The sequence below is a fragment of the Antechinus flavipes genome, chromosome 3 (assembly GCF_016432865.1).
Source record: "Antechinus flavipes isolate AdamAnt ecotype Samford, QLD, Australia chromosome 3, AdamAnt_v2, whole genome shotgun sequence".
NCBI classification, from domain to species: domain Eukaryota; kingdom Metazoa; phylum Chordata; class Mammalia; order Dasyuromorphia; family Dasyuridae; genus Antechinus; species Antechinus flavipes.
This window is the reverse complement of record NC_067400.1, coordinates 431,677,250-431,695,508: the sequence shown is the minus strand read 5'-3', so window position 1 is coordinate 431,695,508 and position 18,259 is coordinate 431,677,250. Positions and strand designations below refer to the sequence as shown.

Here is an 18,259-nt window from a genome sequence, read left to right as displayed (position 1 = left end):
GTTTTGTTTGCTTTTTTGTTGTGGTAGTTTTTCCCCCTTCTTGCTGTGTCTGGACTAGCTCTCTGGAGAATCTTGGTACCAGCTCAAAATCTTGGTCTTAGAAAGGAGTGAAGAGGCAGGACTCATGTGGAAGGTCAAACATGGGGTCTGTTTATTCCAAATTCTCTCAGCTTTATATACCTTAATATCCTTACATAACCAAAGCAACATTGTGCATGTGCTAACTATATGCTGCACAGAGAGAACCACATAAACAACTTGCTATTGTATGTAGATGACACTTTGCCACCTCCCAAACTGTCTAGGTATATTTCCTTTAAACACACACTACACACACACCTCAATCTTCAGATTGGGTCTTCCATCCCATCCAGGTAGAAAGTTCAAGATCTATTCTAAGGCCACCACTGATTACAAAGATTTCCAACCCCATTACTATTTGACCCTCTTTAGGTAACCCAAACACCTAATTATTGCAACTAACTATTGCAACTCAAAGCTTAAAAGATCAGCCATTCTTCACTTCTCTGGTTTGACATTTTTAGCTGGATGCCCTGGCAACACTCTGAACTTGGAAAAATGCAAGAAGAGTGATGCTTTCAACACAAAGTTGAATCTAGAGAAATTAGATAAAAGAGTAGATATGGATGTGAAAGATAATGAATTTTGTTTGATGTCATTAGCACAATAGCAGCTGAAAACAAAAGAATCAAAATGAGTTTGAGATGTTGCCAGGGCATCCAGCTAAAAATGTCAAACCAGAGAAGTGAAGAATGGCTGATCTTTTAAGCTTTGAGTTGCAATAGTTAGTTGCAATAATTAGGTGTTTGGGTTACCTAAAGAGGGTCAAATAGTAATGGGGTTGGAAATCTTTGTAATCAGTGGTGGCCTTAGAATAGATCTTGAACTTTCTACCTGGATGGGATGGAAGACCCAATCTGAAGATTGAGGGGTGTGTGTGTGTGTGTGTGTGTGTGTGTGTGTGTGTGTGTTTAAAGGAAATATACCTAGACAGTTTAGGAGGCAATATCTGAGTTTAGGAGAGAGAGTAGCAACTCATATTTGTGAGTTACTTGAAAAGAGCAGATAAATAAAACTACAGTAGTTGATGAGATCATCAAGAGAAAAATGTAAATAGGAAAGTGAAGAGGGCCTAGGACAGATCCTTTAGGTATAGCCACTAATAGGAGGAAAGATATGAGAATCCAGCAACGAAGACTGAGAAGAAGCAAGTAGGCAGCTAGAAAATACGACACAAAGTTCCAAAGAGAAGATTCAGTAAGAGAGAACAAGAAACAGTGACCTCACAAATGTAGAGTCAGGAAAGAAAGAACTTAGAAATGAACATTCGATCAGGCAAAAGAGAGATCACAGGCTCTTTAGAGAAACTTGTTTCAATTTAGCAATGAGTGTGGGATAAGACTACAAAGATGTCTCTTGTGACTATAAAATTATATAATATTCCTTGAATTATTTAAGAGCTCTAATAGTGAAAATGTCCACCCTTACAAATTTTTTTCCTTTAGAGAAGAAGAAGGTAATAAGGCAAGGCAATGAGCATTTATCAATCTCTACTACTATGTGCCAAAGGTTATACTGTGTTCTTAGAAGGAACAAGCTTTTTAAAGCATAATAAAAGTTGCTTGGAAAGATCTGACCTGAATAATAGAACCTGTATTTATTTTATAGTAAATGGATATTTAATGTTCACTATATTATGTTTTTACCCAATCTGTTTACTAATGAAGCTTTTGGAGTATTTTATAATGGTGCAAACTAACTTTAAAAATGAGACTTTGCGATTTTGAAATATTAGGAAGTAAGCAATCAATCAGTTCATATCTGAATAAAGTAAAAAATGTCAAACACTTGAGACCATATATCTAACATAAAAAATAATAAATGTGTAGGTTTATCATTAAATAATGTTCGATTCAGCAATTTGAATTTCCAATAAAATGTAACATCTACATGTTTAAAAAAATAGAATTAAACAACTGTGTTAAAAAAACAAACAAACTCAGATATGAATATCAAGCACAATATGAATGGAGAAATAGGCATTCATTGGAAATTTTGAAATTGCTATCAAGAATGTCAGAAGTTGACTCTAAATACAAGTGGGATTCCTTATAGATGGAGAGATCCTTTTATTTTCAGTTGATTTTGTGCTGATGGCACCAAGATCCACAAGACTGTAGGACTGCAGAGCCTCCTAAATGACCTTCATAATCACTCAAAAGAATTGGTCTAGCCATTTATACAGGAAAAACCCGACAGGATAAAAGGAAACTTTTGCCCTGACTAGAAAATGCAACTGAATAGACAACACACAGAATTGGTCCACCAATACAACGTCTTAAAAAAACTATAAATGAAGATTTAAATTGAAATAGAATACTAGGGAAATGATTGTTCAGAATGTCTTTGGAAATTTTTGGAATGCTTTCAATGACCCAATATTCTTTCAATGTTATATGGAGAAAAAAAGTTATAAAAAAAAGTTCCACAGCCTCCAAAAGTTGTTGGTCTCTCAAAATAGACAAAAAAGACAATAATAGACAAAAATAGATTAAAAAATAATAATAGAGTAGGTTGAAACATTTAACCAATAAAAAACTATAGAAGAGAACTGCAAAGGACACCATCAGAAAGATGTTTAACAGAAAATGAGGTGTTATAGATCAAGATCCAGACATACTCAAATGGAAAGCTCATGGAAAGCTCATTTGACCTAATAGTATGCATGCAATGTCAAATAGTATGCATGCAATGTCAAATAATCTGAAGAAAGATGACCCAATATATTGGGTGGTCCATCTGTGGAAGATCTAGGAAAGGAAATGAACAGGATGCAAGTAGTATATAAAATTTTGGTTGGGTTGCAACCTATACGTTGGAAGGAGCATGTATATCAATGCATAAATCTATCCAAGTATATAAGCAACAGTAGGATTTCCTTCATTAATATCTTATTTCACTGTCTCAATAATCTATTTCCTGTGTTCTTAAGGGTATGGCGAACCTCTAGCTCTTGTCTTTTCAAGTCTTATCAAGATGGTAAGGCTTCAAAACACTGGTGAGGAAAAAAGGAGGAAAAGCGAAAGAAAAGTATAACTTGGGAAAAATAGGATGGTGGGAAATACAGAGTTAATAATTTTAATTGTGAAGGTGAATGGGATGAACTCTCCCAAAAAATGGAAACAAATAGCAGACTGGATTAAAAGCCAGAATCCTGCAATATGCTATTTGTAAGAAATACATTTGAAGCAGAGAGATACATAAAGAGTAAAGGTAAAAGGCTGGAGCAGAATCTATTATGCTTTAGCTGAAGTAAAAAAAAAAAAAAAAAAAAGAAAGAAAAAAAGAAAAAAAAAAGCAGTGATAGCGATCCTGATCTCAGACCTAACAAAAGCAAAAATAGATCTAATTAAAAGAAATAAGGAAAGAAACTACATCTTGCTAAAGGGTACTATAGATACTGAAGTAATATTGATTATATATATATATATGTATATATATATATATATATATATATATATATATATGCACTAAGTGGTATAGCATCCAAATTCTCAGAGTTTAAGTGAATTGCAAGAAGAAATAGAAACAAAACCACACTAGTGAGGGATCTCAACCTCCCTCTATCACAACTAGATAAATCTAACCAGAAAAGAAAGTTAAGAAGGTGAATAGAATTTTTAAAAAGTTAGATATGATTGACCTTTAGAGAAAACCAAGTAGAGAGAGAAAGGAATATATGTTTTTCTCAATAGTACATGGCACCTACACAAAAAAATCAATCATAAATTAGGGTACAAAAACAATACAATCAAATGCAGAAAGGTAGAAATAGTAAATGCATCCTTTTCAGATCATGATGCAATAAAAATTACATGTGATAACAGGCCATGAAAAAACAGACCAAAAAATAATTGGAAACTAATCTAATTCTAAAGAATAAGTGGGTCAAAAAACAAATCAAACAAACAATTAATAATGAGACAATACTATGGGATGCAGCCAAAGCAGTTCTTAGGGAATATTTTATATCTCTAGATGCTTACATGAATAAAACAGAGAAAGAGAAGATCAATGAATCGGACATGCAATTCAAAATACTAAAAAAAAAGAACAAATTAAAACCCCCAATTAAATACCAAATTAGAAATTCTGAAAAGCAAAGAAGAGATTAAGAAATTAATTGAAAATTAAGAAATTAAGAAATTTTTGAATCGAAATCAAGAAGACTATTGAACTAACAAATAAAACTATGAGTTGATTTTATAAAAAAATCAACAAAATAAATAAACTTAATTTGATTAGAAAAAGGAATAAAGAAAACCAAATTATCAGCATCAAAAATAAAAAGGGAGAACTTAATATGAATGGAATGAAGATGAAATTAAAGCAATAATTAGCAGCTACTTTGCCCAATTGTATGTCAATAAATCTGATAATCTAAATGAAATGGAAGACTATTTACATAGATTGTCCAAATTAACAGATGAAGAAATAAAATACTTAAATAGTCCCATTTTAGAAAAAAAAAGAGATTGAACAATCCATTAATGAACTCCCTAAGAAAAAATCTCCAGGGTTAGATGGATTTACAAGTGAATTCTATGAAACATTTAAAAACCAATGAATTCCAATACTACATGAAAGTATTTGGAAAAATAGGAGAAGGAATTCTACCAAATTTCTTTTATGACACAAATATGGTGCTGATACCTAAACCAGAAAGAAAATTATACCCCAATTTCTCTAATGCATATTGATGCAAAAATCTTAAATAAAATATTAGCAAAAACATAACATCACCAGAACAATACATTATGAACAAGTTGGATGTATAAGAGGAATGTAGAGTGATTCAATTAAAGGAAAATAAGTATAATTGATCAATTAATAACAAAACTAACAAATCATATGATTATCTCAAGAGATGTGGAAAAAGCATTTGATAAAATATAATGCTTATTCCTAAGAAAAACATTAGAGAGCATAAAAATAAATGGAGTTTTCCTTAAAATGATAAATAGCAACTATCTAAAAACATCAGCAACTATTATATGTAATGGGAATAAGCAAGAAACATTCCTAGTAAGATGATGGGGGAAATAAGGCTGCCTGTTATCACTATGATTATTCAATATTATACTAGAAATGTTAGCTTTAGCAATAAAAGAAGAAAAAGAAATTGAAGGATAGATTATGAGGAAACAGATGACATTATCTTTAGAGAATTAACTAAAAAAACTATTAGAAACAATTAACAACTTTAGCAAAGTTGCAGGACATAAAATAAACCCACACAAATGATTGGCATTTCTATATGTTACCAATAACGTCCAGTGGCAAGAGAGAGAAAGAGAAATCCCATTTAAAATAACCATACCTATCAAACTGCCAAGAAATTACTTTAAAGAGCTAGAAAAAATAGTAACAAAATTCATCTGAAAGAACAAAAGGTCAAAAATTTCAAGGAAATTAATGAGAAGAAAAATGCAAAGGAAGGTAGCCTAGCCGCAGCAAACCTAAACTGTATTATAAAGTAACAGTCATCAAAACCATTTGGTACTGGCTAAGAAATACAGTAGTAGATCAATGGAATAGGTTAGGCTCACAAGACACAATAGTCAACAATGACAGTAATGTAGTGTTTGATAAATCCAAAGACTCCAGTTTCTGGAGCAATTTTGCAAAAATTGCTGGGAAAACTAGAAAATAGTATGGTATTGACTTACATCTAACACCCAATATATACCAAGATAAGGTCGAAATGGGTTCATGATTTTGCCATAAAGAATAACTATAAACAAATTAAGTGAATAGGAATAGGAAAAGAGATATTCTACCTCTCAGATCTGTGGAGAAGGGAAGAATTTATAGCTAAAGAAAAACTAGAGAACATTATGAAATGCAAAATTGATAATTAAATTAAAAAGGTTTCACACAAACAAAGCCAATGTAACCAAGATTGAAAGTGAAGCAGAAAGCTGGGAGAAAAAAATTTACAGCCAGTGTTTCTGAAAAAGGTCTCTCTTCTAAAGTATATAGAGAACTGACTCCAATCTATAAGAATACATGCCATTCCCCAACTGACAAATGGTCAAAGGATACAATTTTCAGATGAAGAAATTAAAGTAATTTCTAGTCATATTTTAAAAAGTTCTCTAAATCATTATTGATTAGAGAAATGAAAATTAATACAACTCTAAGGTATCACTTTATATCTCTCAGATTGGCAAAGGTGACAGGAAAAGATAATGATCAATGTTGGAGGGAATGTAATACATTGTTGATAGAGTTGTGAACTGATCCAACCATGTTGGAGGACAATTTGGAACAATGCCTGAAGAACTTTTATAAAACTCTCTAAACTAGCAGTGTCTCCACTGGGCCAAAGAGATCATAAAAGAGGGAAATGGACCCACATGTGCAAAAATGTTTATAGCAGCCCTTTTTGTAGTGCCAAGGAACTGAAAACTGAGTGGATGCCCATCAGTTGGAGAATGGCTGAATAAGTTATGGTATATGAATGTTATCGAATTTTATCATTCTATAAGAAAAAATGAGCAGTCTGATTTCAAAAAAAAAAAACCTGGAAAAGACTTACATGAACTGAAGTTGAGTAAAGTGAGCAGAATTAAGAGAACATTGTGCATAATAACAGCAATATTATATGATGATTGACTGTGATGGACTTGGCTCTTTTCAACAATGAGGGGATTCAAGGCAATTCTTATAGATTTCAGATGCAAAGTGCCATCTGCATCCAGACAGAGAACTATGGAGATTGAATGTGGATCAAAGCACAATATTTTCACTTTTGTTGTTTAGTTGTTTTTTTCTTTCTCTTGGTTTTTTTTTTCCTTGTGATCTGATTTTTTTTACACAACATGATGAATATGGAAATATGTTTAGAAGAATGGCACACGTTTAATCTATATCAGATTGCTTGTTGTCTGGGGTAGGGGAGAAAAATTCAGAACACAGGGTTTTGCAGAAGTTGAAAACTATCTTAGCACATATATGGAAAAATAAAATATTATTTAAAAAAAATTTAAGACTTTTGTACTGACCTACTGAATACACATCTTGTCCAAGGATCAATATAACTAAGTTTGTAACAGAACATCACCATAAAATTGATCACTTAGTGTTTATTTATCATTTGACTGCTCATTCATGGAAATGTGTTGAAGCTGTGATCAACCTTCACAGAATTAACAAAATTGTGGAATTAAATATATATGTACCTATAGATACATATACACACACATATTTAATTATCAAAATTGACATTTGCATAACCAAAAAGTATACAAGATCATATGAAAAAAAGTTTAAAAGCAAAGCAAATTCTCAATTTTTACCTATATTATTTATCTATAACTCAAAGATTTATTTGTTTTGTATTTGTTTATGTACTACTCACTATTTCTACAAGAAAAAGAGCAAAATTTTTATTTCTAAAAATGTAAATGAATTATAAAAAAAGGAATATCAAAATGGGCCCCAAATACATCTAGAAAGAGTCAAAAAATAAAGGCCAAATTTAAGGCACAGCTCTGCTACTCAATGTTTTTGTAACCTTGACAAAGTTGTTTCTCTTTTATGAACTCTTTTCCTTACTTGTAAACTGTAGATAATAACTTTCTTTGTCTACTTAGCAGGTTTTTCATGAAAATAGAATAAGATGATATATTTATAGTTTTTTAAACTGATGAGGCATTATATAAATGTCATCTATTATTTGTATCATGTGCTTAAATTTACCTTAGTCAATGATTTCTCCCTTATAGTAAATATATTCTCCTTCTCTATCACCTTCATCTTGGGAACATTTTTATAAGTTCAGATCATAATTGAAAGCTCATCAGGCCTCCTTAACCCATGTGATTCTCATACATGTTCTTCCATGAATTCACCAAAGTAGATCCACCCAATGCACTGGAGAGCTTACTGTAAATTTCCAAGGAAAAGGAATGATGGTAACAATTCCCAGAAACTGGAATCATATTCTTGTCATATGACTGACTACTAGCACCCACTTTTCCAGTTATACATAAAAATACATATATATGCATATATACCCACATACATATATATCCTTGATTATAAATTTTTTGTCATTTTTTACAAAAAGGTCACCATTGGCAATAGGAGTACTTATAGCTGCCATATATCCTTTCATGGTCCTTTGTGTCATCTGAAATTTTGGTTTTTCTTACAATGTGGTATCCTATAATTTATACTCACAGAGCCTCACAAATAAAATATTAAGGTTAAAACTATGGACTTGGGAACAAAGAGCAGCTCAAGATAACTCAAAGTAATTCTCAGTTTATCAAATGTAATCCAGCTTGCACTCATCTTCCTTTTCAATCATGGACCAGTTACTGTTCAGTTTAATTGTAATTACTGTGGTTCCAACTCAACAAACATACAGCTCACATACTTGTCAGCCACAATTTAGAAACCAAATCATCTTTATCCATTTTTGTTTTGTTTTGTCTTTTTTACTAGCTCAAATTTCTCTTAATATAGCTAATTGAAAAGGGCCTGTAGTGTTCTACAGTAAACAACACAATGTCATTCATGATAAGCAAGAGTATTCAAAGAACTTCATCATCTATAACAAATTCCCTTTCCATGTGGAGTTTTCACAGGATATCCTCCTTGAAATACATGAATACCTTTGGTAGGCCTCTTACTGCTTCCTACCTTCTTTTAAATGGATCATCTAAAATAAAATTATTTCTGTGGTTTTACCTATCAAGAATTATGTATGATCACAATATGATTATGTGAAATATCTTATTGATAATCAGAGTATTATTGAATAAAGTTATCTCTGTATTTTCAACTTTCAAAGGAGCTTATATTATAATATTTTACACTTGAGAAACACCTTTTTGGAGGAAAGCCTTTAAGATGACATTTTCATTACCAAGTAAAACCTTTTTTTATGGGATAGAGAACTGATCAGTAGTTTCATTGATAAAGGAAACTCTTGGAAGAGAAAACTCACTCAAAGTGCAAAATATTACCTTTTTTGTAATTTATAGTTTTAGATACATGCCTACCCCTGGAGCACTAAGAGGTAATGTGACTTGCCTAGGTCTCACAACTATTATCTCTTAGAAGCAGGTCTGGGGATTTAGGTCTCCCAAGAACCAATGCTCTCTATCCACTATGCCTTAGCTGAGACTGTTTTTTAAAAATCAAAAAAAGTACTATCTTAAACATTCTGCATCTTTCAATAAACTGTGAACTTGTGAAGTAGTCAGCTATAGAATATCATTTATTAAAGTCTACCTATTATCTTCTTAATATCTTCATCTATAATCTATTTGTGGGTCATTCTATCAAGGTTTTTAGAAATGAATAAGTAGGAAAATGAGTGAGCAGTTATAAATGGCCTCACATAACCTTTTTTTTTTTAAATAGTAATAGTATCTGATTTTTTTTTCTCATTGTGTCTTTGCTGTTAGCTACAGCATTAATCTAAGTAATGCCTTCAAACTTGTGCTTTCTTTATCATAGATTTCTTTGTCTTTTTTATCTAGTCTAGCAGCTTTTTCGGGTTTCATCTTCTAAGTCTACTTATCATTAAATGACAGTATTTAAACCAGAAGGAACTTTAAAGATTATCAAGTTCAATGACCTCATTTTGCATATTTAATTTGGTTATACTATTGATTTAGAGGCAGGAAGACCTGAGCACAAAATCTAGCCTAAGATACTTACTAGTTACGTGATTTCTGCCTCAGTATTCTCAATTGTAATATGGGGATTAGAAAAACACCTACCTGGCCTAGCTGTACCAGATCTGAAACTATATTATAAAGCAGCAGTCATCAAAACCATTTGGTATTGGATAAGAAATAGAGAAGTTGGTCAATGGAATAGGTTAGATTCACAGAACAAAATAGTCAATGACTACAGCAATCTAGTATGTGACAAACCTTTTGGGATAACTATCTGACAAAAACTGCTGGGAAAATTGTAAACTAGTATGGCAGAAAGTAGAAATAGACATAAGTAGACATAGACCTACACCTAACACCGTATACCAAGATAAGGTAAAAATGGGTTCATGATCTAGACATAAAGAATGATACTACAGATTTGTGGAAAAGGAAGGACTTTGTGACCAAAGAGTTCATTATTGATCATAAAATAGATAATTTTGATTATATTAAGTTAAAAAGTTTTTGTACAAACAAAACCAATGCAGACAAGATTAGAAGGGAAGCAATAAACTGGGAAAACATTTTTATATCCAAAGAATCTGATAAAGGCCTCATTTCTAAAATATATAGAGAACTGACTCAAATTTATAATAGTTCTTCAAGCCATTCTCCAATTGATAAATAGTCAAAGAATATGAACAATTTTCGATGAAGAAATTGAAACTATTTTTATTCATATGAAAAGATGCTCCAAATCACTATTGATCAGAGAAATGCAAATTAAGACAACTCTGAGATACCACTACACACCTGTCAGACTGGATAAAAGGACAGGTAAATACAAGGATGAATGTTGAAGGGGATGTGGGAAAACTGGAACACTGATACATTATTGGTGGAGTTGTGAATACATCCAGCCATTCTGGAGAGCAATTTGGAACTATGCTCAAAAAGTTTTCAAACTGTGCATACCCTTTGATCCAGCAGTGTTTCTACTGGGCTTATACCCCAAAGAGATCTTAAAGGATGGAAAGGGACCCACATGTGCAACAATGTTTATGGCAGTCCTTTTAGTAGTGGCCAGAAACTGGAAACTGAGTGGATGCCCATCAACTGGAGAATGGTTGAATGAGTTATGGTAAATGAATATTATGGAATATTACTGTTCTGTAAGAAATGACTAGCAGGAAGATTTCAGAAAGGCCTGGAGCAACTTATATGAACTGATGCTGAGTGAAATGAGCAAAAGCAAGAGATCATTATACACAGCAACAATAAGACTACACAACGATCACTTTTGATGGACGTTGCTCTCTTCAACAATGAGATGATTCAAACCAGTTCTACTTGTTCACTGATGAAGAGAGCCATCTACACACACACACACACACACACACACACACATATACAGAGAGAACTGTGGGAACAGTGTGGAACATAACATAGCACTCTTACTCTCTCTGTTGTTATTTGCTTGCATTATTGATGGAATACTGAATTTGTCTACTCATTCTGGAAAGTTCTTTAGCATTATGCCTTAAGAGCTATTAAGAAGGGGGCAGCGAGGTGGTACAGTGGATACAGCACCAGCCCTGAAATCAGGAGGACCTGAGTTCAAATCCGGCCTCAGACACTCTGGTGGTTTCCAGATCTCTCAGCCCAGAGACACCAAAGAGCACTTGGAACGTCAGCAGAAAAGATGTGTGGAACCAGTGATTCCCCAGAGTACAATTGCAGCACAAGCTCAGCCCCAAACCCTAGTCTCTGCCTCAGCAGAGAAGGAGTCTGTTGCTTTAGCATGCTTTATTTTGTAGCTACAGTGGGGAGGGGATACTCCTAAGAGTTCCAGGGCAGAAAAGAACTTATGGTCAGATCCCTAGCAGAAAGATCTGATGACAGTTGCACAAAATGCCTGAAGCATGGGACAATGCAATCTCCACCAGGTAAAATGAGCCCTACGTTAGCAAAGAGATTAAAGCTGAGTAATAAACAGGCCAGGAAATTGAGTAGACAACAGAAAAAAGTTTCTGATTACTAAGTTACTATGGTGAAAAGGAAGCTCAAAACCGCACACTCAGAAGACATCAAAGTCAAAGCTCCTACATTCAAAACTTCCTAGAAAAATGAGAATTGGTCACAGGCTATGAAAGCACTCAAAAGAGATTATAATCACATACCACAATTTATTCATTCCTTCCTCAATTGAGGGTATTCTCTCAATTTCCATTTTTTCATACTGAAACGAGAGCTGCTATAACTATTTTTTGTATATATAGATCCTTTTCCTTTTTCTTTTTTTTTTTTACGTCTCTTTTAGTATTCATACTTAGTAGTGGTATTGTTAGGTCAAAGGATATGCATGAATTATTAGCTCTTTGGATAACTTTTGATCATTTATCATTTGGGACATAACTTATTTTTTATAAATTTGACTCCCTCTGTTTGAGAAATGAGGCCTTATGACAAATTTGCTTCAAAATGCCATTTTGAAATCTCTTTCAGGAGGTGATTGGTGTATTCTTTCAATTTCTATTTTCCCCTCTTGTTTTAGAATATAAGGACAATTTTCTTTGATAATTAATTGAAAGATGCTGTCAGGTTCTTTTTTTGATCATGACTTTCAGATACACCTATAATTTTTAAAATTATATCTCTTGGCTCTATTTTCCAGGTCAGTTGTCTTTCCAATGAGATATTTCACAATTTTTTTGCCATTCCATTTTTCTCTTTCCCTTTCTACCAGTACATTCCTTAATTGTATCCCTTAATTTTATAATTTTAAAACAAAAACTTCCAGAAATATTACGGCCAAATTCTGGAACTCCCAGATCAAGGAAAAAATCCTGTAAGCTTCCCAGAAAGAAACAATTAAAGTATAGCAGAGTCAAAATCAGGACAACACAAGATTTATCAGCATCTCTATTAAAGGATCAGAGGCTTGGAATATGATATTCTGTGAGCAAAGGAGCTAGAATTACAACTAAGAATCACCTACCTAGCAAATCCTTCAGAGGAAAAGGTAAACATTCAATGAAATAGAGGATTTTCAAGTATTTGTGATAAAAAAGGCCAGAGCTGAGTAGAAATTTTGATTTTCAAATTCAAAGCATAAAGAGGTAATCAGGAAAGTGATATTATAAGGGTTTATCTGTTTACATTTCTGCATGGGAGAATGATACTTGTAACTCATTAAAAATTTCTCATTAGTTAGAAACAGTATGTGTAGCTAGAGGGCATAGGTGTGAGTTGAGTATGAAGGGTTAATATCTTGATATCATGATAAATGTGGAAATATGCTTAGAAGAATTGCACATGCTCAACCTATATTAAATTACTAGATATTTAGGGGAAGGAGTGAGGGTAAAGGAGGGAGAAAAATTTGTAATAGGTTTTGCAAAGGTGAAAGTTGAAAACTATCTTTGCATGTATTTTTGAAAATAAAAAGCTATATCATATGTAATGGAGATAAACTGGAACCATTCCCAATAAGTTCAGGAGTGAAACAAGGTTGCCCTCTATCACCATTACTATTCAATATTGTATTAGAAATGCTAGTTTTGGCAATAAGAGTTGAGAAAGAAATTAAAGGAATTAGAGTAGGTAATGAGGAAACCAAATTATCACTCTTTGCTGATGATATGATGGCATACTTAGAGAACCCCAGAGATTCTACCAAAGCTATTAGAAATAATCCACACCTTTAGCAAAGTTGCAGGATACAAAATAAACCCACATAAGTCATCAGCATTCTTATATATCACTAACAAAATCCAACAGTTAGAGTTACAAAGAGAAATTCCATTTAAAGTAACTACTGACAATATAAAATATTTAGGAATCTATCTGCCAAGGGAAAATCAGAAACTATATGAGCAAAACTACAAAACTCTTTCCACACAAATAAAGTCAGATCTAACCAATTGGAAAAATATTAAATGCTCTTGGATTGGGCGAGCAAATATAATAAAGATGACAATATTACCTAAACTAATCTATTTATTTAGCCCTATACCAATCAGACTCCCAAAAAACTATTTTAATGACCTAGAAAAAATAACAAAAAAGTTCATATGGAAGAACAAAAGATCAAGAATTTCAAGGGCATTAATGAAAAAAAAAATCAAATGAGGGTGGTCTAGCCGTACGAGATCTAAAATTATATTATAAAGCAGTAGTTACCAAAACCATTTGGTATTGGCTAAGAAACGGACTAGTTGATCAGTGGAATAGGTTAGGTTCAAAGGACAAAACAGCCAATAACGTTAATAATCTAGTGTTTGACAAACCCAAAGACCCCAGCTTTTGGAATAAGAACTCACTGTTTGACAAAAATTGCTGGGAAAATTGGAAATTAGTATGGCAGAAACTAAGCATTGACTCACACTTAACACTATACACCAAGATAAGGTCAAAATGGGTTCATGATCTAGGCATAAAGAATGAGATTATAAATAAATTGGAAAAGCATAGGATAGTTTACCTCTCAGACCTGTGGAAGAGGAGGAATTTATGACCAAAGAAGAGCTAGAGATCATTATTGATCACAAAATAGAAAAATTTGATTATATTAAATTGAAAAGTTTTTGTACAAACAAAACTAATGAGAACAAGATTAGAAGGGAAGCAATAAACTGGGAAAACATTTTTACAGTCAAAGGTTCTCATAAAGACCTCATTTCCAAAATAGATAGAGAATTGATTCTAATTTATAAGAAATCAAACCATTCTCCAATTTATAAATGGTCAAAGGATATGAACAGACAATTCTCAGATGAAGAAATTGAAACTATTTCTAGCCATATGAAAAGATGCTCCAAGTCATTATAAATCAGAGAAATGCAAATTAAGACAACTCTGAGATACCACTATACACCTGTCAGATTGGCTAGAATGACAGGGAAAGATAATGCGGAATGCTGGAGGGGATGTGGGAAAACAGGGACACTGATACATTGTTGGTGGAATTGTGAACACATCCAGCTATTCTGGAGAGCAATTTGGAACTATGCTCAAAAAGTTATCAAACTGTGCATACCCTTTAATCCTACAATGTTATTACTGGGCTTATACCCCAAAGAGATTTTAAAAAGGGGAAAGGGACCTGTATGTGCATGAATGTTTGTGGCAGGTCTCTTTGTAATGGCCAGAAACTGGAAACTGAGTGGATGCCCATCAATTGGAGAACGGCTGAATAAATTGTGGTATATGAATATTATGGAATATTATTGTTCTGTAAGAAATGGCCAGCAGGATGATTTCAGAAAGGCCTGGAAAGACTTACATGAACTGATGCTGAGTGAAATGAGCAGGACCAGGAGATCATTATATACTTCAACAACAATACTACATGATGATCAATTCTGATGGACGTGGCCCTCTTCAACAATGAGATGAGCCAAATCAGTTCCAATGGAGCAGTGATGAATTGAACCAGTTATACCTAGCGAAAGAACTCTGGGAGATGACTATGAACAACTACATATAATTCCCAATCTCTCTATTTTTGTCCACCTGCATTTTTGATTTCCTTCACAGGCTAATTGTACACTATTTCAAAGTCCGATTCTTTTTGTACGGCAAAATAACTGTTTGGACATGTATACATATATTGTATTTAACTTATACTTTAACATACTTAACATGTAATGGTCAACCTGCCATCTGGGGGAAGGGGTAGGGAGAAGGAGGGAAAAAGTTGGAACAAAAGGATATGCAATTGTTAATGCTAAAAAATTACCTATGCATATATCTTGTAAATAAAAAGCTATAATAATAATAAAAAGAAAAAAAGAAAAGAAAAAGCTATTAACAGGGGCAGCTAGGTGGGCAGTAGATAAAATACCAAGCCCTGAAATCATTTAACCCCAATTGCCTCAGAAAAAACAAAACAAAACAACCCCCCCAAAAAAAAGGTATTAACAATATTTTAAAATTCTCTAAAAAAACTGGTTCAGTCCTTCCAACAAATTTACACAGCATCCATGGAAAAAGTAATCTTAAATTTAGATCATGATAATACTAAGGCATTCATATAAGAAATGTGTGACAAAGATTTCACTCACACCTTTTCTGAAAGTTCTTCTCTCTGTATAGAGATGTCATGCAAAAAATTGTAATTAATTTATCTGTAAACTCAGATTATTATCTACTTTTCCTCCTTTAAGATACAAATTTTTTTGAAAATAAATTATTTTATATTGAATTTACTTTCCATACTTTATAAGTTTTATTAAATTATACAATATATTTCATGTCATATCATTGTTTATGTTATGTTTTGTATGATTATATTTTATAATATATATTTATATGATTATATTTATAATATTTCTATTTTGCATCACATTATATTATATTTAAAATTGCTTTTTGGTTTTTGCATAATGATCACTTGTCAACAATATATTCCTCCACAATATCTTGCTTAGAGGTTATCTAGCCTAGTTGCTTCATTTAAAAGATGAAGCTAAAATCTAGAGAGGTTAAGTGGTGGTATCTGAAATTCTTCAAGCCCTCAAAGACTACTATTCTAATATTATATATGTCTGGCACATGTAAAGACAAATTTCATTAAATGTGAAATGTTTTGGTAAGGCATTCAAATTTGTTTTCATTTGACAGCAAAAGAAAAAGGAAAAAAAAAAAAAAAAAGAAACAACCTTCATTGTCTTCCAAGTAGTTGATGCCTGTGAGGTTTTCAGCAAGTTGACTGTATTCAGTTTCATGAAGAATATTTAGAAATTTAGAAAACCAATCTTCTTTTTGTACTATTCTACTCAGCAGTTCTCTGACAGCACGTTCATTTCCATCATTTTCATTAAGCTGAGCAACCTAGTTCAAAAGGAAAAGTAGAATTAAAGAATCTAATCCAAAATGATGTTAATAAATATCAGAAAAAGTCTGTAATTAGTCACAAATATAAATAATGTCAGATTAGGACAAAGAAACCAGGAATGTTCCTACCTAACAAAGAGACTGCTCTCATTGTCAAAAGCAATTTCCAAACTTTATGGAGCAACACACTTTCTTTTTAAATAAACAAATGAATGAAGAAGTACAGTAAATAAATAAGTCATCACTTATTTTTCTTAAAATAACGTATGTGAATATTTCATTAGTTCATATTTTGCTTAAAAATTAAGAATGTATTGAAATTTTATAATACAAATGATGAACAATAAAACACATAATTCCTGCAATCCACTTATTGTAATATGACCAAAGATTTAAAAAGAAAAGGGACCTTTGAGATCATATAGTTGAACTCCTTCATTGTACTGTTAACTCAGTTGAGGCTCAGTTGTCCAAATCCAGGTAGATAATAGGACGCAGAGCCAAATTTTGAACTCGGGTCTCTTTTTTTCCAAGTCTAGTATGTTTTCTGATGTAGCATGCTGCATGATGCTTTTAAAATTTCTTTCCTATATTACTAACTCCCTGAACCTCTCTCTGTGAATTCCTTGTTCCTTTGTATTTATGCTACATATATTACTATATGCTGAATTAAGAGACAATTAATAAAGATGTTAAATATGACTGAATTGTCCATCTTCTTTTAAACCAAGACATTCTCATTTTTCAATTATACTTCCTTTTAATCAGTTTTCAATCCTTCTGAAGAACTCATACACAAATTAATGAAAAAATATTTCTCTAAAAATAATTAACAAATATAATGAATATTTTATTAAAAGTTTAGATACACTATTACTAGTACTTTTCATTCTACTATTAATCTGCCAATTTGATTTTTTAAAAGCAATCACATTTGTGATTCTTTTATCTTCCCTGAATTCAGGCAGATTGAGCCTCAAAATACTATTATTCCCCAAGGTTTCAAAAAAAATTCATGTGAAATTCTTCAATGTATTTGTAAAACGGGCAGTTTAATCAATATTTTGGTAAATAAATCCTGTACTTTCAGTGTTGGGAAACATCAAATCCTTGGAAATTATTAGTTTTACATAATTATCTACTGCAAAAGGGCCTAAAGAAATCCAATTTTCATATATTCATTTATACATACACATGTGTCTGTATAATTTGTCACTAACTCCTGACAAGTCATTGAAATCTGAAGATATAATGGTTTAAAAAGCAAAAAACAAAAAACAAAAAAGTTTAAAAGTGTGGTCAAAGGAACAAGGTCAAAGAAGGTAATTTTCAAAAAAAGAAATATTTAGCAAGCTACCAACAACCATAGGAAAGAAGCCTCAAACCACTATTTTGAAGATAAATACAAATTAAAATGAATTTGCAATTTTGCCTCACAACTAGCAACCTAGAAAAAATGTGAAAATTATCAATACTGAAGTTTGATTTTATGAGTTGCTGGGAACACTTAAAAAACAAAACAAAACAAAAACTTTCATATGGTGTTCAAATTTTGGGGTAATGAGTTTTTCTATAATTAGCCAGGCTGGTCCTCAAATAATAAGGACTCAGTCCTTTTTAGGATCTATACAAAGCTTCTGTAGGAGGTCTTGCCCTAACACCCCGAGCTAACTAATTTAACATCACTTCCATACTACGATGAGGTATTGAAGTAAGACTTC

The 18,259-nt window shown here is 32.3% G+C and overlaps 1 protein-coding gene across 1 annotated transcript in view; it reads right to left on the bottom strand.

The window, feature by feature from the left end:
• IFIH1 (interferon induced with helicase C domain 1) overlaps positions 1–18,259 on the bottom strand; it is a 90,552-nt gene that overhangs the window by 65,498 nt on the left and 6,795 nt on the right. Inside the window, exon 2 of the mRNA XM_051986260.1 lies at positions 16,364–16,535. Within this exon, the coding sequence (XP_051842220.1) occupies positions 16,364–16,535 (172 nt within the window). The remainder of the gene's footprint in view (positions 1–16,363; positions 16,536–18,259) is intronic.